General features: G+C 38.3%; 1 protein-coding gene across 7 annotated transcripts in view; it reads right to left on the bottom strand.

Annotated features, from left to right (window-relative positions):
* TPK1 (thiamin pyrophosphokinase 1) overlaps positions 1-23,507 on the bottom strand; it is a 258,145-nt gene that overhangs the window by 155,208 nt on the left and 79,430 nt on the right. For all 7 annotated transcript variants that reach the window (XM_074315230.2, XM_074315234.2, XM_074315231.2 and 4 more), the window contains one exon: positions 22,539-22,608. In XM_074315230.2, the coding sequence (XP_074171331.2) occupies positions 22,539-22,608 (70 nt within the window). The remainder of the gene's footprint in view (positions 1-22,538; positions 22,609-23,507) is intronic.

Genomic DNA, 23,507 nt, shown 5'->3' with positions numbered 1-23,507 from the left:
ACTTGGAGACATCTGTAGGTCATAAAAGGCAAGACATGGGACAGCAGGGGGAGTACTCTGGCTCCTAGAGAGATTTTACTGAAAACAAACACGAAAAACCCAATACTGACATTGTTCCTTTGTATAATTTTTTTCAAGTTCTTAACTCAATTGTAAATATTATTTCTTAGGTCTAACCAAGTCTAACTCGTCTGTGTTGGACCAACTCTTCTTTGAGCTATATGTCTTTCTCGGACTAACCGGTAACAGAAAGCTCTACCATACAGATCTGGACCGCACAAGCTTAGATTTTGTTGTTGTTCACCCATAATGGTTACTGATGGAAATTTTTGGTAATTCATAAAATTTTTACGTTAATCAATTGATTCCAGAACTATTTACTGAATATCAACCATGTGCAAAAACAATACTTTATTTCAGAATAAGACAGAATTGGGAGGTAGTTACTTAGGTTTCTACATCACCTTGCCTGATGTCAACATTTTCCCATAAATTTTTCTCCTCAAAATATCCCTGCCACCACATTTATTACTTTCAATTTCATTTTATACCTATGTAGTTAAACACCTTATACCTTACCCCTATTAGGACTGAAAATAGACTATTGTTTTTTTTTTCCTGTTGCAAAAATTTACTCATTTTTAAAGTTTCTTTAAAATGCCTCCATCTACCAACAGTCAACCATATACAGATTAAAACTCATATAGATCACAGAATATTAGTGCCTCCTATGGCCTGAAGGTATGTGTCCCCCTCCCCCGCAAAAAAAAAATTCTGTGTGTTGAAATCTTAATCCCTAATGTGACATTATTAGGAGGTGAGGCCTTTGGGAGGCGACTAGGTGAAGAGGGTGGAGCCCCACGAATGGGATTAGTGCCCGTATCAAAGAGGCCCCAGAGAGCTCTCGTGTCCCTTTTGCCTCGTGAGGACATAGAGAGAAGACAGTTGTTTATGAAGCTGGAAGTGGGTTCTCACCAGATAATGAATGTGCTGGCCCCTTGATCATGGACTTCCCAACCCCCACAACTGTGAGAAATAAGTGTTACTTATAAACCACTCAGCGTATGGTCTTCTTTATAGCAGCCCAAAAGAATTGAGACAGTGCTGGAAGGGATTAAAGGAATCATCCCTCCAGTATCTTCATTATCCTCTGTGAGGAAGTGAGATCCAAGGAGCCCAGTGAATTGTGTCTGTATGGCCGGTATCCAGCCTACTTCACCACTTAAAGCAGCCATGTCAACTTAGGACTTTGGTTCTGGGCTGTCTGAATCATGCCACTTCCTAAAAAGACTGACTTTATATTGCTCTACAAATTTTAGTCCCCCAGATATCTAGAATCAATTTGGCAGTTTCCAAATATGATATTGATTTTGACAATAAAAATGTAAAATAACAGATGCACAGAGGCAGGTGAATGTCTGTCCCCATGCGACATATCATTTTGAAGAGAATAAGATCTCTTTTTATCTTACACTGTGAATAATGAAGAAAAGCAATCATGTAAATTCAGTTATATTTTCATATAAAACATTAACAGGAAAACAAAATTTTATAGACAGAAGATAAGTAACTCTGGTTAGCTTTTAATATAATTTTCTCTAATATAACATACATGGTTTAAAAATGAACCAAGATGCTGATTTCTAAGAAGACTCAAGCCAAAAGCACATTGATGTACCTGCCGCAATGACTAAAATCACTTTTCATCACCATATAACACAGTAGCCTTTGTGTACTTTTGCACACTGTAATTAAGTGCCCACCTCACATTTCCTGAGTCACCTGGTGTCATGGTACCTGGGCGTTCTGAAGAGGTACTTGTTGGGGATGACACTTCCCAGATGGAGAGGAACTACGTCATCATGTAAAAGACAGTTTACACGGGAAGGTTGCTTTCAGGACTCTTTGGGGCCTGAGTGCACACAGAGAACAGCTGCCTAAGGGTACGTGGCTTATGTCCCCGCTGATCACATCTCAGTCTACTGTGGACATACATCAGGCCAGCTCACCTTTCCTGGCATCCACAGTCTACGGGCACGGACTTATTAGTACTGAAAGGTGTTCCAAACTCTACATAAATGGCGCAGACTCCTTAGATATTTGTATTTGGCTTTTGCCATACTTGCCAGTCACTCATGACAAAATGAGAGTTCAGAGAAGGCTGAGAGTAGTTAATGAGCTAAGGATCCATCACCAGTAATAACCAAGAAGAAGGCTGATATATTTAGAAAATATGCCTACACGTGAGGTATTAGAATACAACTACTGTCCTCCATAGACGTGTCCTGATACCACTGAAGAAGGGTCTCCCTCCCAGAGCCTGCTTTGCTCCCAATCGATCCCTTAAAACCTATGTGTATAGAGCATTAAATCTGTAACTTTCCATTCCATTTTAAGCAATTTCTAGAGATGCCTTTCAGCTCCTGCTAGGCTGTAAGCTCTTTGGAGCAGGATCTGCCTCTGACTGACCTCGGTATGCCTCAGAGCACCAAGGACACAGATGCTGAAAATAATGTCATAAATGAAGAGGCAGAGCAGGAGAAGGGTGGGGAAGGGTAGAGGAGATGAAAGAAACAGGGAGAGGGAGCGGGAGGGAAAAGGACAAAGGGAGGAGGGTCGGAGGAGAAAGAGGAAGAGGATTGGAAAAAGGGAGGCGGGAGAAACAGAGAAAGGTTGGGGAGGGAAAGAGAGCAGGTGGAAAATGGTAAAAAGTGAAGAGAAAGGCCAGAGAGGAAAGGAAGGGGAAGAAGGGCGTGGAAGAGAAGAACGGGCAAAGAAACGTTTATGAAGACATGACTATGTCTTCCCCCTACTTCCGGGCGTGTCCACATTAGTTAACCTTTCTGAGCCTCATTTCTTCACATGTAAAATGAGGATCATTTGGAGTGGTCTTGAGGATTAAGAGTGAATGTATGTTAGTTAAAGCACTTAGAAAATGCCTGGCACACAGCAAGCCTGATTTAAGCTATTTGGTTAAAATAAAAGTTACCACAAGAGAAACTAAGAAACTTGCCTGAGGTTATAAGGGTAATGAGAGCTAGAACCAAAATTCAAACCCAGGCAGCTCAGTCTTTGTTCTTTAGTAGCCAAATGTACAGCCTCTCACATATACACATGTATGAAATGGAACAAGAGTTTCTTATGGAGAAAGTTCTTGACATAAATGTGTTAGCCCAATGCTGATTTTATTAATTAGTGTTAATTTGGTCAAACTGTATATTTTAGAAAGGTATAACTGAGGCAGAAGGAAAGAAATATTTGTGCTGGCTGGTAAAGGAAGGACAGGATTTTGAATAAAGGAATATGCTAGGAGGAGAATGAGACCATTGTAGCCTGTAGCTAGAGGTACAAGGAAAAAAGTGGTCCTCAGTCTAACGAAAGGGGGACTTCATCATGCAAAGATTTGGGCTAACATTTTCTGGAAAACTGCAGAAACTTAATTGGGGTGGGGCAAAAAAGAGGTTGATCCAAATTACAGTAAGTAAAAATTGTACCATATTTTGACTGTGCTTGTAGATAACAGTTCAACAGTTTTCACAAATGTCTCTAAATATAATAAAAGTGCCAAAAGATAGTTAAATGCTTATATTAGCATGAAGCAAATAATGGAAGTGAATGAATAAAGGTGTTTACACTGATCATCTCAGGGAATGAAATTTTCTAATTTTAATAAAGCACATCTTAATTTAATCACTAAAAAGAAAATAAAATTTATAGATGCAGACAAAAAAGGGAGGAGAAAATTGAAAATGAAATGAAAACTCTTAGACTCTGATAATAACATTACATTTTGCTGAACAGCCACCAAGGTTGTTAGAAATGACTCCTAGTCAAGTTATCTGAGTAAGACAATGTTTTTATCTCTTAGAATATTTAATCTCATCTTCTCAAACTGAGTAGTCTAGGAATCAATACTACAAGTCAGAAAATTAATTTCCAAAATAATCATTTAAAATTTCTTTATATGCTAAAGAACACCCAGAGAAAACAAAAATAACAAAAACAAAGGAAATACAGATAGAATCTCCCCATCACTCAGTTAAAATAAACATTAAAGATGATCAGGAGGGAGAAATGATAGGGGAAAATATATATGTAACTTTGCAAAAAACTTGAATTAGACAGGGAGAAAAAGCCAAAAAAAAAAAAAAAAAAAAAGAAGGCTGCAAAAAGAGAAAGATCCAAAGGCTTTTACTCTAGAAGAAACCTCCCAGGAAAATTTTTTTTAATATTTCTTATATGTCAGTCTCTATATTTCATCCATCCATTTCATATTTATTAATTAGCATAATTCTACTGAATTTTCATAACAGTTCCATAAGGTTCATTTTTATCATCCTAGTTTATGGTATAAAGCCAAGGCTGGGAGATACAAAGCCACCTGCACAGGTGTCACAAAGATCCCAAATGTTCTTCTCCTTCTCCTCCTTTCTGAATTGAAGGATAACCTAGCCTGGCATAGGAAAGTTTTCTTACGACACTTCCCTCCCAAGACGCAATTTCACATCTTCCAAAATCATGGCCCTTATTTGAAATCTGCTTCCTTGTTATGTCCAATCAGAACCGCATAGCAATCAAGCAGCAGCGTGAGTACCACGCCACGTTAGTCCCCATCATCGCCATCAATCCCTAGGTACGTCATAGCTATGCTTCCAGACTTACGATTTGATTTAATGAACAGAGAGGTGGTGAAGAAAGGCACACTCGCAAAATCATGGGAGGCTTGGTGAAAGCACATTTCATTCTAGGTTGTAAACAAACACCTGAGTATCCGATTCTGTGACTGAGGCTTCTAACTCCTTATCAGCAACGTCAACTTTGTGGATAGTAAGAAAGTAAAACACAGACTGCTACTTCTGCCCTTGCGATGGGAATGAACCTCTCTCCGTAACCACTTAGAAAACCAGACAAAATATGTGAAGCAATGGATTCAGACAGAGGGAAATAGGCAGCACAGTAGGAAGACTCACGCCTCTCAATCTCCGAACTTACTATAAAGTGTGGTAATCAAGATAGTGCGGTAGTAACAGCACAGGTTAAACATATAGATCCATGGGGCAGAATTGAAAGTCCACAGAGAAACCCACATGTCTGTGGTCAACTCATTTTTCACAAGGGTACTAGGACCATTCGGTAAGGCAAGAACTGTGTTTTCGATCAAAGACTTTTCAGCAAATGGCTGGAATAACTGGGTAGCTACATGCAAAAGCATGAAGTTGGACCCTTACTTCACACTCCATGCAAACACCAACTCAAAATGAATTAAAAACCTAACGTTTAAGAACTAAAGCCATCATATTTTTGAAGAAAACACAGAGGTCAAACCTCATGATCTTGTTTCTTGCAAAGCATTCTTAGATACCAGTATGATACCAAAGCATGAGCAACAAAAGAAAAAACAGATAAATTTTTAAAATTAAAAACTTTTAAAAACTTTTGCGGTTCATACAGATACCATCAAGAAAGTAAAAAGACAGTCTAAAGAATGGGAGAAAATATTTGCAAGTCATGTATCTGATAAAGTACTTGTATCTAGAATACATAAGGAACTCTTACAACTCAGTAAGAAAAAACAACCCAAGTTAAAAATGGGTGAAGGGTCTGAAAAGAGCAAAAAGCAGCCTGGCAGTAAGTGATTAAATACAGAGTAACCCTTTGACCAGTAATTCCATCCCCAGGTATGTACTGAAGAGAAATGAAAACATAGATGCCTTTAAAATCTTGTACACTGATGTTTATAGCAGCATTAGTCATAATAACCCCAAAGTGGAAACAACTTAAATGTCCATCAATGGATGAATGGATAAGCAAATGAGGTATAGCCATAAAGTGAAATACTATTTGGCCATACACACACACACACACACACACACACACACACACACACACACACACACACTGATACATGTGTGTGTATAAAATGTGGATGAACATCAAAAACATGCTAGTGAAAGAAATCAGTCAGAAAAGTCCATGTAATGTATTTTATTCCTATGAAAATCCAAAATAGGAAAATCTATAAAGACAAAGGTAGACGCAGTATTTGTCAGTGCTGAGGGGAGAAGTGGGGATCCTACCTAAAAGGTACAGGGTTTCTTTCTGAGGTGACAAAAATGTGGTCAGACCGACTGGGAATGACTGCACATATCTGTGAACATACTAAAAACCCACTGAATTGGATACTTTATATGGGTGAATTGTATGGACTTTGAATTACATCTCAATAAGACTGTTTAAAAAAAAAAGCAGTAAGAGTATGAGACAGCATCAGAAAACTTCACCCAATTGAGACGCATAGTGCACTCCAGCCAAACAACTGCAGGTAAACACATTCTTTTTCACATGCACATGAAAGATTTTTCAAAACAGGCCACATTCTAGGCGAGGGATCAGCAAATTTTTTCTTAAGAAGCCAGAGAATCAGTATTTTAGGCTCTGTGGGATACAACGTCTCTGTCACAACTACTTTATCATGGTAGCAAGAAAGCAGCTGCAGAAAATAGGAAAACAGTGGGTGCTACTGAGTCCCAATAAAACTTTATTTATAGGCAGCTGGCCTGCAAGCTACAGTTTGCCAACTCCTGTTCTAGGACAGAAAACAAGACTCAAAGATTTAATGGGATTGCAATCACACAAAGGTGCTCTATAATACATAATTTTCTTTATTTTCTCACTTGTTCAAAATAATCAACTGCAATCAGTACTCCTCAGAATAAGATAAGACTACTAAAAGACAAAAATACTCAAACTACTGTCAGTTCTATAGAGTTGCCAACTACACTACTAGTTAAGACTTTAACACCTCCATTTGTATACATGATGAAATTGATATTAAGTAAAATCAATCATTTGTCATCAAAGTAGGTTAAGAATTTCAATTTCTCTACATATATGATCCTAGTTATTATTCCCACTAGCTTAAATTGCTCCACTAGAGTATATAATTATTAATACTTAACATTTATTTATGTATATTTAATGTCTATATAACTGATTTAACTTTATAGTAGTTTATAGTTCAGGCACACCACACATTTTGAAAAAGATACATTTTAGAAAATCATTTTCTCATTGACTTGTATCGTAATTTCAAATTTGAATCAGCACCCAAAATGACAGAGTGAAGATTCTTTAAAAACAATGTTTAATCACAAGTTTAAAATCACACAGGTAATAAAAAACTTAATATTCAGGATAACATTTGATAAGATACTACTACTACTATCCCAAGCATGTATTAGAATGCTACACCAGAAATCATTTGATTGCCTCCCCAATACTGGCAGTTGAATATTATACACGCAGGTGGTAGAATGTGTTGTAACTTTCACCACCATGACAATGGATTTCCTCTATAAGAAGGGATGAACTGGGTCTGCCTTTGTGACTTTGCTTGATTTTCACACGCAGACAACTCTACATAACTGACCAGTCCTTTCTGGGAAGGTGATTATTTTCGTTCCAGACAACCTTACCTATTTAACTAATGATCTGTCTAGTTAGAGCAAAGGAATGAGATTCAAAGAAGAAAATATAAATTCAATAGCAACACCTAAGGTAAAAAGATTCTGGAAGAAAAGCAACTCTAAAATTCAGTATCAACTCAGTGCACAAAACGTACTGTTTCCTTTGCTCCAGAAAGAGTCGAGGAAGATGAAAACACAAAGAAATGACTACAGAAATAAAATTTATAGAATATTCACACTGAAAATATAGATGACAAAGATGATGTGCATATCGAATCACATAATGCACATCAGACACAACAAAAATTTCATTGAAATGAATTTTTATATATTGCACCTAATCTACCAAGTTTTCTCTGAGGTGAATAAAGCGTGAATAATAAGAGTCTGTGTGAGAATATGGGTTTTTCTACTAAATGATATTTATACAACGGGTTTCCAGAAAACAAAACTTACACGATAAATTACACTTAAGCACATAGCCTACAGGCACTTTATTCTCTGTCATTATTCTTGCAAGATGCTGTTCTTAAAATACCCCTTATTAACTTTTTGGCTGGAAATGAGTTTTGTGGGTAAGGGTGTGAGACTGGGTTGCCATTTCTGTAGGACTTTTGCTGCTGGTCTATACACATGGCAAGTACAATGACAGCGTGAAATTCTTCTCACAAGTCACCACGTATGAGGAACATCTATCTATTCCTGTAAGGGAGACCAGTCATTAAGGCATCTATAAGCTTGTTCCATCCATCTTTCTAATCATTGCTCTTAATATTCTCATAAACAGTGAACAATTTTAATTTTAAAAGACAAACACCAGTATTTAAATCTCTGAAGTTTGATTTAATCTTAACACTACGGGTTAAAAAAAAAGTAACAAGAACTCGATTTTAGACAGCTGGAGTTTGAGATTGTAGAGTATGCGGTGCTCGAGGTCAGCTAAACGGTGTCAGCACAGAGAGAGCCGAGGAGAGGTGACGCTGGATACTCGTGAATCCTCTGCGTGTTTGCTACTTAATTCACCTTATCCAATATTTCTTAAATATATACTGTATGTGTCACCTTGAAGACACGAAAGTTATCACAGACCAAAAGGCTTCAAGTTGAAGCATGGGTATTACAGGACAGAGTCACCAACACTGCAAGTCAAGTGCATGATGTGACAGAAGAACCAGCAAGAGCCAGGTTTGGGGGAGTTGGTGAGACAAAGGGAAGGGAAGGCTTCATACTAATTGATACTGCCTGAAAAGTTATAAATAAATGCAATCATAACAAGAGGATGAAATATACAAGTAATGCCTATATTCAAGCAATGGGAAGAAGGAAGACATCTAAGCAGTAAAAGAGAAGGTGAGACACGAAGGAAGGGGCATAGTACACGGTGAAGGGCGCTCCCTCATCTCTGAGGTCGCAGCTGTCCTTGGCTGTAATTAACTGTTTTTGGAAAGTGGCGAAAGAGAAAAGGAAGGAGAGAGGTGGTTTGAATACACAGTTCCAGGGTTACTTTCCTAGAAGGAAGTGTCAGTGGTGGTACGAGGTTGTACCAGAAAATTCCATGCATGTTGAGGAGACTTGTGCTAAGCCTGACAGTGCAGTGGAAGGTTTCATCTTTTCTTATTTACAAACATGAAAGAGCCCCAAATCATACACACAGGTTAATGCCAATTCTTCACCTTCACAAATAAAAAGGCTAGCTCCCTGATAGTGAATTACTCTGTGTAATTTATTTGCTTCATGCTTCTCCCTGGGATTCAGCAGAGACATCACACACAGAATTCAGGAAGACACTTACATGCCATCAGGGTCACTAACAGGTTGTCTGCCCCTCCCAAGTCGTCCAAAGCCAAGTGTAATAAGCTACCTCATGACCATTCTGCTAGCAGTGTTTTCTATCCTTTTTCTTCCTTGTTTCCCTATGGCTTCCCCCATAAAAGGAACTAAAACTTTATTGTGTTTCCCTGAAAATAAGACCTAGCCGGGTCTTATATTAATTTTTGCTCCAGAAGATGCATTAGAGCTGATGGTCCGGCTGGGTCTTATTTTGGGGGAAACAGGGTAGGATGACGACAACAAAAGAAGTTCTTAAGGCACATGCTGTCCTGATACAGTAAACACTTTATTTCCTATCCTTGCTGTTTCTATCTTGTGCTTCTATCCAGTATACACGGATGGATGAACCATCCTCCTAACACACGGCACTAGTACCCGAGAAGATCTCTACAGGACTTAAACACTTCCGTCTTCCAGGAATCTGAAAGAATTCAGTCAGATGATAATGGCTTAGGAAGAGGTCATCCTGAACTCATGAGAGCATTAGCTGGTGAATACCATTAATAAAAGTAACAGGCATAGTAGGGAAAACATTTAAAAGAAATACAAAGGGTGACTATCCTTGTACAAATCGAGTTGACACCAATAGTTTATTCAAACACAAATAAAATAAAAAAGGAACAAAGAGACAAAATACATTACACAGAAAAGAAGAAATTTAAACATCTTAATATATTCCCATAATTTATAATCACTTTATATGTGTGTGTATATACTATATACACTGGGGGTGCCAAAAAATGTATACGCATGACTTGCATTCATTTTTTGTTATCGGTATATATTGAGTATTACAATCGTAATACATTTTTTCCTGTCTTAAAATGTGTACACATTTTTTTGGCACCCTCTGTATATATATGACTTATATTTTCAACCTCCAAAGACTCCGCATTGCTGTACTGCTAAGCCTCGTGGTCAATTCTCCCACATTCCTTTATGCGTCAGAAGCACTGAACACAATTGATCATGGTCTAGTCCTTGGTTCTCTTTCTTCACTTGATTTAAAGACTGTGGCTTCTGGATTTCTCTCTAATGCTCTGGTTACTCTTGCTCTGTCTACTTGATAGTTCGTCCACCTCGCTTGGATCCTTTAACACTGGGGTGTGATGTGCAGAGCTCAGTCCCTGGACCCTTTCCTACTCTGTCCGCACTTACTAGGTTATCTCACCAGGTCGCAAGGACTTAAACGCCCTCTATATACTGATGGGTCTACAGCCTGCATCTCCACATCCTCCCTCAGTTACCTTTCCAACCACTCTCCCTAATGTTTCCCCCTCATTCTCTCTACATGTGGCAGATCGTTCACAAAATTATCCATAATTATAATATGTACCCCTTTCCATCCGTACTCCTTCATAATGTGACTTTCCAGAGCCTTTCCATCAAGAGGTGCTAATAGAACTCTATTTCCCCACCACTTGAATTTGTATTAGCCTGTGACTTGCTTTGACCAACAAAATGCAGCAGATATGATGACGGCATGGTAGTTTTGCAGCGAGGCTTACAATGGAGTTGCAGCCTCCGGCTCAACCTGCCCTGGCTCTCCTGGCACCCCTCCCTGTGTCACGAGAACAACGTTGGGCAAGCCTGGGGCTGACAGGCTGCAAGATGGAGGATCAGAGAGACAAGTCAGCGGACCCAGCTATCGGGCAGCCAACCTTCAGACAGGAGAGTGGTCCTGCGGACATCAGCACAAGTGCCCACCCGACCCACAAGACAGACACGAGTGAGCCCAGGTCCTCTGCCTCCTGCCCTGTGGAACTGGAAGCCACTGTTGTTGAAGGCACTAAGCGTGGGGGTGGTTTGTGAGGCGGCAAGAGCTACCTGATACTGTTGTCAGGTTCAGGGTCTCTGCACCGGCACTTCCTCTGTCTGGAAGGCTCTTCCTTTGTGTAGCCAAGTGGCTGGCTGACTTCTTCACCTCACAGAGATCTGAACTCAGAAGTCACCTTCTCAGGCAGGCCTCCCCTCATGTTAATTGCTACCGCCCTCCCACAAAATATGCTGCCCTCCTCCTGCTGTACCGTCATGCTTCTTGTCACTAGTAACGCACCTTATATTCTAATTATGTACCTGACTTATTATCTATCTCTAGGAAAGTTCAGGGAAGTCAGGCATTTGGTTCCCTGCTGCATCCTAATGATTATATAAAGTTTTCAGGTGTGTTTTTTTTAAAGGTAAATACTAAACAATACAGATTTGGTTCATTGGATTTATGTTTGTATGATTATTACTTGTAATTATGACTACATTAAAATTACTCGAACACTGTTTTGCTTAAAATTTTACAAATAAGGACAGGGTGGTTCTGACTTTGATCGTATTTGTCCAATGTTGCTGGGTTTGGTATCCTTTGCCCCCTGTATCCGAACTTAACTCCATCCTGTTAAAAGCATTAGATGCATCAGTGAAGGGCATGACCACTGACTCTCCCACTTCAGAGAACGAGTCCCACATGGAGGAAATTCACTGTGAAAGCCCTAGGAGTGGTAACAAGAAGCCATTACTACATGACGAGGGGGACATGTTCGTGTCACTGATGGATATAATGCTCCGATGAGTGACCTACAGTTGTTTTTCTTGTGCCTGACACATGGAGCTGCTCTTCAGTTACTAATAACCTACTAACATACAGCCTCGCAGGAAAAAACAGGATACTCACTAGAGGCCGCTAGTGATAAATAAGTGAATTTTGCATGAAGTAAAAAAACACGATGATACTGTACATAGAAAAATGCATTCTAAGCACCTAAGCTTCAGTAGCCTTTGTAAGTGCTATGCTTCAAGGCAGAAAACATTTTTCCTGTCTATCAACTCTCCTTAATTTTTTAAATAATAGAACTACATCTAAGGAAACTTTATCTTTAACATAAATCAAGGACATTTTGTAAAAATTTATAGTATTGTGTTCTTAAAGCACAGCTGGGCTTTTAAGTAATGAAATATTTTTACATATTGCAAATGAGAAAAAAAAAGTATTCTCTTATTCTCTTCCTCAATTGTCGCAAACATTCAAGTAAATAGAGTCCTGTGCTGTGTAATGCAAACTTGTCTTGGTACTATTTCATTGAGAGGAACAATTTTTAAAAAAGCAACAACATAGGGAATACAGTCAATAATATTGTAATAACTATGTATGGTGTCAGATGGGTACTAGACTAAGCGAGGGGAGCACTTCATAAATTATGTGGATGTCTGACCACTGTGCTGTACACCTGAAACTTCCATAATATTGTTTATCAACTGTAAATTAAAAATTTTAAAAAGAAAAAGGTATCTAAGGTACATCTCCTCCCACCTAGGAAAATCATGAATCGTAAGAATGGAATTTAAAAGAGTTTACTTAGAAAAAAACATGATAACATGAAGTCTTGGAAAATATATAGAATCTTCTGATTAACAACAAGCTTTTATAAAACTAAGGAAGTGTAGTCTACATACTTTTTTTTTTTTTAATTTGAGAGGAATGTTATTAAATTTCTCAGAATGCATCTTCACTGTCACTCAGAGAGTGATGTATAAAAACACCTTATAATTAGGGGCATTTTCTATGACAGTAAGGTTATGTCAGGGAGGTGCCCATGGAGGAGGAAGTAAGCAGGATCTTAACAAACACCATTAGACTGTCCTAGGGCATAATTACAGCACTGGCAGCCAAAGAGCAGATGCTGTGCATGGGCATTTGTGGGCATGTTTTGGTTTCCTTCGTATTTCTGCTTGCATTTGCCTGTCCCTATCCATGTTTCCAGAAACTAACATGGTGTGAGTCTTGAGTGTTAACTGCAATTCTCCATCATAGAGTTTAAAGAGTAAGTCAACATTTTTAATATGCATGATTTTTTATTCTAGTTTCTGTCATTTCCAGATCAATGTCCTCTTACTTGTCATTTAAGTTCCCTTCCCCTGATTTTCTCTACCTCTCTTCCACTTCTAGGATATACAATACCCAGAATCAAGCATTTAAGATATAATATGTGTGTGTGTGTGTATACAAACACACACATATATGTATACACACATAAATACATCCATATACACAGACATACATGCACACACACAGTTTTTTCTTAGGGTGGTAAGATTTTTCTGTGGTTCTTTAAATACCCTTTCTGACATATTGCAGCATATTCTTGAACTCTCTGGCTACAGAGGCAAAATTGAAGTCTTCACTTTAAAGCAACTCTCAGATAGCTAACCCAGGATCACATGTGATAGTTCAGAGCTCATCTTGGTATAATTGCCATTTGGGTGTTTTCCCACAAAATTTACTAACTAGCTCTTGCTTGAACTGCATTCCAGCTGTCACTTTTCTGTGCCCTAACAATAGGAAGGCCATAGCTGGCTCAGGTGCAATCTCATCATCAACTCAAATTTCATGTCCTGTAATGATGTGTCAACAAATAGTATGTCCCATCCTGCTGCTGGAACTGTACTGCATACTCTTGGTCCAACGCACAAAACCAAAATTTTAGTGACAAGAAAATCATGGAAGAAGTATCTAGGTGTGTGTCTGAAAGCATGATGCATGGGAGTGCCTTCACTCAAATGCATATGAAAACACAGAAGGGGCCATTCCTCAACCTTTCAAAAAACAATTATATATATATATATATATACACACACACACACACACACACACACACACACATATATACATACATTTATATTTAGTATATACATACATACATACCGAGGTGTCAAAAAACTGTGTACATGTGGACACTTTGGTCAATGCTGCTCAAGCAGACACCTCTTGTAATTGTAGAGGTCAAACGTGACTTGTATTCATTTTTTGTTATTGGTATATATTGAGCATTACAATTTTAATACAGTTTTCCTTTCTTAAAATGTGTATACATTTTTTTGGCACCCTCTGTATATATAAAATTGTGTGTGTATATATATATATTCACACACACACTTATATGCACACACATATATGGTATTATGTGATTACTCATAATTTTTGACTTAACACAGCAATCTAATAATATATTGAAGATAAACCAAAAATTGTGTTGAAAATCATGGCTCTTAAATCATATTAATGAACACTAAAACAAAATTGACTTCATGTTTTTAAAAATAAGTAAAATTAAAGGAGCCATGTGTTACTGAAAATTTTTTACAGATGATCCAGTCTTCTCTCAAAAAATCATCTGATGGTAATTTATTTCTGAGGAATATCCACAGTGCAGGAAAAGGGTTTTGTCAGAAACATACTTTATGAGATAGAATAGACCTAAAGAACAATGCCTCTGATAAAATTTAGGGGCAAACTGACTTCCTGCAGCTGCTTAAAATGATCTCACACTGAAAGTTCATCTTGACGTCATGCATGATCTGACCACAGAATCTTTGTATAAACTTTGCCCCGTCCTCCAATGCCCTGACTGATTCAGAGCTTTGCATGGATAACTTTGAGACCTCTGATGTATAGCATTTGAAAACCAACAGCCTAAAATATATTACTAAACTAATTCAATCAATAATTCAAGATAAATATGTCCTCATAGTTTGTTGTGTAGGGTTCTTTAATATCAAGATTCTTTGTACAAATTTTCTTTTAAATGTGCTAATCATTTTTACCTTCCATCATTTTGATCTAAAGAACCAATAATGTTGACATGCTTAGAAAGCTTAGTAATTTGATTGCATAAATAATTTTTAATAACAACTGGCTGAATCAAATGACTAAATATTGCTTGAGGCTAGGCTGGAGGCTAACATGATTGAGCAAATGTTTGCAGAATTTTCACTAAGATACAGCAAATGTAGGCCATAGATATGAGCCTCAACTACTATTTATATAACCTCTATTGTTGAACTGACAACTTCGAAAATTTTGTTTGCTTCTAGCTAAAAGAATTAATATTCCACCCAAAGAAGCACTTGAAAAAATGATATGTAACAGATTCTAACTAAACGGGCAATTCTTAAGAATGAAGTCCATCACGTGCATTGAACAAACAAACAAAATGGTGGTGTAATATGTAATGGAACGCTACGCAACACTGACGAGGAACACACTACCAATACACACAGGAACAGGGAGGCATCTCAAAAGTATTTGCTAAGTGAAAACAAGTCACATGCAAAAGACAACAAACTGTATGACTCCACTTCTATGACATTCTAGAGATAGGGTGTGGGAGTTGGGGATTGACTATGAAGGGACAGGAAGGAATTTTGGGGATGATGGATATCTTACAATCTTGACTGTGGTGGTGTGTACAACTGTGTACCACTTCAAAACTAATTGAAGTGTAGGCTTAAAATGGATGCGTTATCGTGTAGGAAATTATGCCTGAACACACTGATTAAAAACAAAACAGAATCATTCCTTCATTCCAATCACAATATGGAAAATGCTTACACTTTTTCTAAGAAGGTGTACCACTGCTGCATGCAGGATATTAACCATGACAAGACCATTTAGAGTTATTGCCTAAAACTACAGCATGTATATTCAACTATCCTAGAACTCATCATACTATAGCTTTGAAAGGTCAGCCTCCATCCTCTCAGCTTCTCCAAATCTTTTATGACCAGCCCAAATCATACGTTTCCTCATCAAGATTTCTCTGAATATGTCAGAAGGTAAAGATCCCTCCTTAGCAACGTCAGGGATGAAGAAACTACATCCCGAGGAAGTGAAATTATTTGTCAAACGTCTCAACAGTAATGAAGTTGCAGAATCAGATTTTGAGTCCTGACCTAAGGAGTGAGTCCACGCACACCCTCTCACTACACAGTTCCCAACCCGGAAGCGACTGCTACCTACAACCAAGTGGACCAACAGAACAAAATTGCTAAGTTACTAAAATGTGGACGGACAAGTCATTGATTTATTCAAGGGTGTATCAGATACTTGTTGCCAGATATCTGCTTTAATTATATTGATAAAGTCTTTAGAAGCTAATTTTTAACAGCTAGCCTTCCACATTATTCACTGATTTAAATTATATTTTGAAATTGGTTTAGCTGGGACACAGCTTTAGAGTTAGATTTACAACAGTTTTCCTCTCTTCCCACTTGATCACTCTGAACAGTGATATTGATGTACTGATGAGAAAGTTGCAAGAATATATAAAGCTAGAAAGTCTGAAAGCTTAACTCTGAGAAAATTAATGGAGAGGAATAAGAAATCAAGACTAAATCTTGCTTTTCTCTGTAAGCACCACAAGTCCTCTCGTTCCAGCATAGTTAATGAGTACTTAACTGAACGGTCATTTGTATGAATTTAGGGAAGTTTTGCTCCATGCTCATCTTTTAAATTAAACACAAAAGGAACTCCTAAACATCTGAGCTAAACTAGAACAATGTTTATATAAAAATAATCTTCTGTAGGACCCCACATTTAAGATGTAATATTCATCAATTAGTCTGAGAAAACTAACCTAAAAACAACACCCCCCATTTCAAATTCCTACACACTAATGACACCAAAGTTTATAGCTACGTCTTAGACTATTATGCTGATGAGTCTGAGTCTCTAAGTCCCACAAAATCATAATTAAAAGGAAAACTCTCACATTTAGCACTGATATTCACATTGCTCTCAAAATACCAATGAATTCAAAGGCGAGGATCTAAGTGTCATGATAAAAGGCTCATTGAGACAGGAATTAGAAATGCACTGACATTCCAGAAATAAGTGGGACTTGTGCTATATACATGATTTCAGGCACAACATAATCTTTTTAGATATAAGATGCTCTGATTTAAACATACTAATAAGACATACAATTATTCAAATTTTCTTCTCTAGCATCAAGATACTTCCAATAGCTGACACAGCTTAGGGATCCCTGGATGAAGAAAAACTTAGTTTCTTCTCTCTTAGACATTTCTTCTAAGATGTCAATGAAAAATCATTAATTCGATAAGTTTTAGGATGCTCATTAGTGCACTAGATGTCATGAGGCATATAAGGGAGATTAATTATGACTGCCGCCTTCAAGGAGTTCACCTCAGAGTAAGAGATCAGATACATCTACACATAGCTACATCACAAGATAAAATGAGAAAGGAAATAATTATAAAGTATCATGCAAAGTGAAGGGACAACAGAGCACTAGAAATTTACAACCTAGTAAAGGCTGTAAGTCTTCAGAGCTCTAAATCAAGGGAACACGTGAACGTTAACATTGTAATTTAAGAGTATTGTTACAGTATAAGTGATGGCAAGTCCCTTTAGGCTGGGAGCAGAGGGAGAACTCAGGGAGCATTTCAGTCAAGCGTGGCTGCATGGAGAGGACTCTGCAAGAAATGCCAGCATATGCTGTTCAAACCCTCTGAGGGTCAGTGCAGCACAGGACCTGTAAGCATGGACTGATCAGAATGGACAGCAGACGACAGGAATGGTTACGGGAAGTACTGATGCAGTGCGTACAAGTTGAGAACAAGCCTGGGCAGGGCCTGAGCACAGGCAGTGAGGAGAGGGTCTGGGAGAAGCAGGGAGGACACCCGGCATGGCTGAAAGGCAAGTGCAAGCCAAGCCCCATTCTCGAGGTGATGAGTTTAGATTTTATCCGGGACCCAATGCACAACCTACCCTCCATCCCCTAGTCAACACACATGTACATACACATACACATACCACACCACAGACACACACACACACACATCACACTTTGCAACCCTAACTTTTTACATTCCATTAGGATCCTCAGAATATTTTCTAATATATCCCCATTCTGGATTAACTGTCCATCCTCCATGCATCCTTCTGTCATAGAACCTATGACGCTGAATTAGAACTTTCTCATGTGCTTTATAATTTATCATACTGAATAGTAATTTCCTCTTTACTTCTATTACACTGTAAGTTTCTTGAGGGCAGGAATTATAGTTCATTAATTTATATATTCACAGTAACTACCAAAATGTCTAATTTCTTTAATGTATTAAATAAATACTTGAATGAATGAATGAATGAATGAATGAATCACAAGCTTATTGCCACATTCTTCTTTCTGCACTGGATTATTCTAGAGAGATCCTGTCTCATTCCAAAGCATTCTCTCTCTCTTTCTCTCTCTCTCTCTCATTTATGGTCAGTTTATCTTAACTTTCTAATATAATAGGTTTACAAATCTTTACCTATTTTAAAACACATTATTTTTTAAAAAGAATAATCAGTATAAACTATTTGTCCCATATACCAGACTACTATTGTCATCAATTTTGTGTCTCTTATTTGTTCTGTACAATTCTTTCTTCTTGATCCCATCACTTCCTCTACTCTTACCAGAATCAGCACAGGTGTAATCCTCCTACAAGAACCTACAGCATTGTTTCTTAAATATATCCCCCCCTCCCAATCTCCATACACTGAGAATTCAGTCTAGTACGATTCTGTCTGATAAAGTCCTCCCAATCGGCCAAACTAGCCTAACATCGCTTGATTCAGAGGAGATGTGCTGGCGGGAGCATGAGGAAGGCCTGCAATGCTGGTGACAGTCTCCACCCTGAGCTCAGGACTGCGGTCATCAGTGTCCTCCCTTTGTCAAAACGCAGTGAGCTGTATCATAATTTGTGTACTTCTCTAGGTGTTTCTTTGTTTTTAATACTCCCTATGGTGTTAGAGGTTGGTGATACTGCCATAGTTGAGTCTTTATTCTCAGGCCCTGCTTAGAAGCTGTTCTCTTAGAGTCTCTGTTAAACCTGCAGATACAGGAATAACTGGCGTGGGGAGGAGCGTGTTGGTGGCGGGTGTTTCGGGGGTGGGGAGGGGAGGACACAAGCCTCCCATTATCATTATTATGTACCTGTCACACACAGGTAACGTATTCTTTGATGTGGACAATTTGCTCTTTCCTGATCTAATATACCGTCAATATAATCGACACTAGACAAATAAAACAAACTTCCAGTGCCTGTCGGTGATGGGCAAGGAAAAATTCTGCGACATGAAATTTTCCTAGAATGTCTTACCCTGCTTCTCCTGTTTTTCTGTTTTGTTTGTTCGTTTTTTCATCTCCGTAGCCTGTGATTATTCTGACAAGTGGGGCCATGCTTTACCATCCTGGTTCTGACAATGGTGGGTTTTTCCTTCTTGGGAGAAGGAAGGAGGCGGATCTAATGAGGCCACCACAGGACTTTTTAGTCACCATAATATAAACACGAGAGCAGCCAGTATCAGGTTGGAGCTGTAGAATTTGGGCTATTGGGCCATACATCTGACACCCCACCTCACTACCCCACATTTCTAAAACTAGGTATCTGGGATTAGGAAGACAGTCAAGAACACAGGAATATGACAGTACAAAGACTGAGGCTTCCTAGAATGTCTCCCTCTCGAATCCCAACTCCACAGCCAAAGCTAAGCTCCACGTGTCGTGGACAATACCCACTCTGTTTTCCTGACTGGTCCTCGTCCTACCTCAGTTCAATGTACAGACTGAACCCACACCCAAATCAGAACCTGAGTTCTCCGAGCAGAGGCAAGATATTTATCAAAAATATGAGGGTCAGCAATCAAAGTCCCTCCAAACTTATGGGAGAAGAGAACAGAGTAACTGTAATCAAGTATTTATTGACCAATATTTATTCTGTCTCATATTCCCACTTTTCTAGGCCTGCGGGAGCTCACCTTCACTTCAGCAAGACAAATTGGTGGCATTTCAGTCCTTCCAAAGGGCAGAGCCAAGAGGTACACTCAGCGCAACTCTCTGCTACTTAGTAAGAAACAAGAGGTCATTGTGATCATCTCCTTTTTGTTTCTCCCAACTCACTAACATGTGCTCCAGTCATCAGGTATTGTTTCCACAATAAGAAAAAAAACAAAAGACTTTCAGGGTTTTTTAATTAAAAACAAAAAACAAAAACAACCCTCATAAATAGAGAGAGGCCACTTCCAGAGTGGAAACACAGAAACAAGCATTTGTGAAAGATGAGTCGAGGGTTGTCTGCATCCAGCAGAGGATCAGACCTCAGGTCATGACTGATTTTTGCCTCAGCTCTATCCCTCTGCAAACCTGTCCCTCTGTTACTGACTGTCCACATCAGCCCTCCTTCTTTCCTTCCAAAATGTGGAAACACCTCATTTTGTCTTCAGTTGGAGATGATTCTGTACACACTCATGTTTTATTGTGTAATTATAAGGTGTTACAGTGCAGATATGGCCATTTAAACAAATAAATAAATAAATAAATAAATAAGAACAAGTGAAGCGGTGGCATTAAAAACAAATGTATTTGAAAATGCAATGAATACCTAGTAATCAAGTTTAGCCACTTGTATCCAATTAGCTTCACAGGTTAGGGTTTGGATGTAATGAGATTTATTCCAAAAACTTAATTTCCACACGAGGCAGTGAGCCTCACTCATCATCCTTACGCAGGCCGGCCATGTCCCTAAGTAGCGGGACAGGAAACATGGCAAACACACGATTACAACGAGGAAACCAACTCATGATAGATTTTCTTACTGAACATCTTCATATGTAGACAAATGGTTGTTAGAGACCTCATATTAAACCTTCTTGGAAGACTCGCATAAGATGAATAAATGAGTTCCGAAATATCAGAAATGAGGGTAACGGGGATCAAATATATGGTGATGGAAGGAGAACTGACTCTGGGTGGTGAACACACAATGGGATTTATAGATGATGTAATACAGAATTGTACACCTGAAATCTATGTAACTTTACTAACAATTGTCACCCCAATAAATTTAATTAAAAAAGAGAGAGAGAAACAAACAACAACAAAAAAGAAATGATTATTTTGAAATTTGGGCAAAAATAATGGTACTCCCTCCCCAAATCTGGTGATATTTTGCCTTTACATGTGAATTAAAGTGTTGTGTGTTATCTCTCTTATTAATGTCCAGCCCAATCCAAGAAAAGTAATCAGCAGAGAAACGTGTATTTTTTCACAAGCGTTCTAGATGGTTATGATGACCAAGGAAGAGTTGGGGAGCAGATGTTGCTCATACAACTATGCTCATGAGCTACACTTACCATCCCCAAAGCAGCACTTAGTACTAGAGTCCTGCCAGCAGGCAGGCTACAGGCATAGAACAAGCAGGACCCACTGGTTACGCTGGCCTCTCGGGCATTATGCTCGGCCCTGAACTGACTGGCCCAGGCGCTGCTTACAACACATCCTTGAGCATTTTTTCATAGACTGTTTACGTCAGGTCTTACTGACTACTGTCAGAGGAATCCATCAAGTTAAAAAAATAAAGAAGCACAGACTGTTAGAATTTAAATCATCCCCGAGGCTGTCCCTATTGCTGTGTTCTTTGATGCTACATCCAGTCCCCAGAGATTGGCACGCCCAATCGCAAAGAAAACAGGCCTTCTGCCTATAAGCGACCTGCTACTTTCAAAAAGCAGCTCCAATTTCAGAAACCTGAAGCTAAAAAATTTGATGCCATAAAGATGTATTTTTTACATCATTTCTACATACATATATTTAATTCACACCTATGACACGCTGCATAATATTTTCTTTTTAATTTTCTGCAGCAAGATGATTTCTCAAACTATAAACATTTCAGTACATTTAATAACATACATGATAGAAGTGAAAATAAATTTCATAGCTATTCTACTTATATCTAGAGTATAAATTGTTGTGTTTGCCAAGAGGTTGAACTACAAACATGTTGGCAATGAGCCAGATTTAAAATTTGCTTTCATCAGATGTACTTTTACCTAAAAATAACTCACCATGCAAAGATCAGGAAAACCAGACAGCACAGGTAACAGATCATTAAGAAATAAATTATTCATCTCCTAAAATACATGTGTGTGCAGAACTCAGAAGTAACTAAGAGTAAACTGTCCTGAGCTTTACTCAACGCGAATATAGAAATCTCGCCTCTCCTACAACAGAACATGTATGTCGTTTATATGAGATCAGTTCTTATTCATTTAAACTGTTTGGATAACAACTCGAATTATCATTTGAAGTTTTATTATAGTCAACATTCAAAGTCCTCACAAATATTGATATTTGATAATGCTGTACTTAGTGAGGCTTTTGAAGTAGAATGAAATGTGTCTTTGTTTTTGTTTTTCAAACAAGACCACGACTGGCCTAGTCCTATTAGGATATACCATTCAAAGCAAAGAAATAACAACACGGCTAAGCAGCTCTCTCACTGCGGTGGTTTTCTGTTCATTCTGAAGGAAAATTCACAGTCACTACTTATGAAGAAGCGAGTAAATCAGACTGGACAGCAGTCAGTGGTATTGCGAACACAGGCTCAGAGAAACCTTACCTTTCCCTCTCTCCTTCGGTGACATCATATAAGCGGTTGGCGCCTCCGTCAGCGCAGCCTCTTAAAAGAGCTTCAAACAGAAGAAACAAAGAGCCTGTCAATAGGAAGCTTGGAACAGTAGCTTCCAAACGATAAACATTAAAAAGCGGCCACACACAGTCACACTTCCCTCCGTAGGTCATTTCACACTCGGCTGGTACCCAAACCATAGCACGCACAACAGAAGGACAGAATCACCTACAGCCAAAGTGTATTTCCTTTTTGCATCTTTTTCATTTCCTCTTATTAAAATCAAGGAGAAAATTGCGTATGGTGTCCTCAGTATCGCTTGAAGCTTGTTTTTCCTTCTTCATGACAGAAGACAAGCCTCACACTCAGTGACAGGCAACAGGACAGAGTTATAACTTTGTTCTCTTTTTTATTAATTTTTATAGATACTTTTTACTTATGGCAGGTATTATGGGTTTCCATTTTCTATTGTGAAAAAAGGTTTTCTTTTAAAAATAAATCATAAGCCTACCATCCTAAGCTTATTGGAAAATATTAAGTAACTAATAAACTAGATAATGAGTAAATACTTTAAAAATTGTGAAGATGGTACAAAATAGACTGAAACTTGGGAAATATCAAGATATTCAAATAAGACTGGCTGCCTTTCCAACTGGGGCTTTCATCTCTTGCTTTCATAAACTTTCTCCAGGCTGTCACTCGGGCATTTGATGTTGCTGATTTGAAAGAAACTGCTCTAAGCTTCCTGTTGATATTCCTGGGAATTTTCTTAGACCATGGATTCCTGTTTTCGTTGTTGGTACTTCTTGAATTTCTACTTTTCCTAGAAATGTTGGGTATCTTAGCATCAGTTCCTTTTTATTTTTTATTTTTTTTTGGGTATACTTTTTACCTAACTTTTTTTTTTTTTTATCCTGGGTGATGAGTGAATGCAGAGATGTCTGAGATTCTCATGCCTCA

Source organism: Rhinolophus sinicus, chromosome 8 (assembly GCF_057876585.1).
Source record: "Rhinolophus sinicus isolate RSI-liver-muscle chromosome 8, RSI-T2T, whole genome shotgun sequence".
NCBI lineage: Eukaryota > Metazoa > Chordata > Mammalia > Chiroptera > Rhinolophidae > Rhinolophus > Rhinolophus sinicus.
The sequence above is the reverse complement of the archived record's forward strand: the minus strand, read 5'-3'. Positions and strand labels throughout refer to the sequence as shown.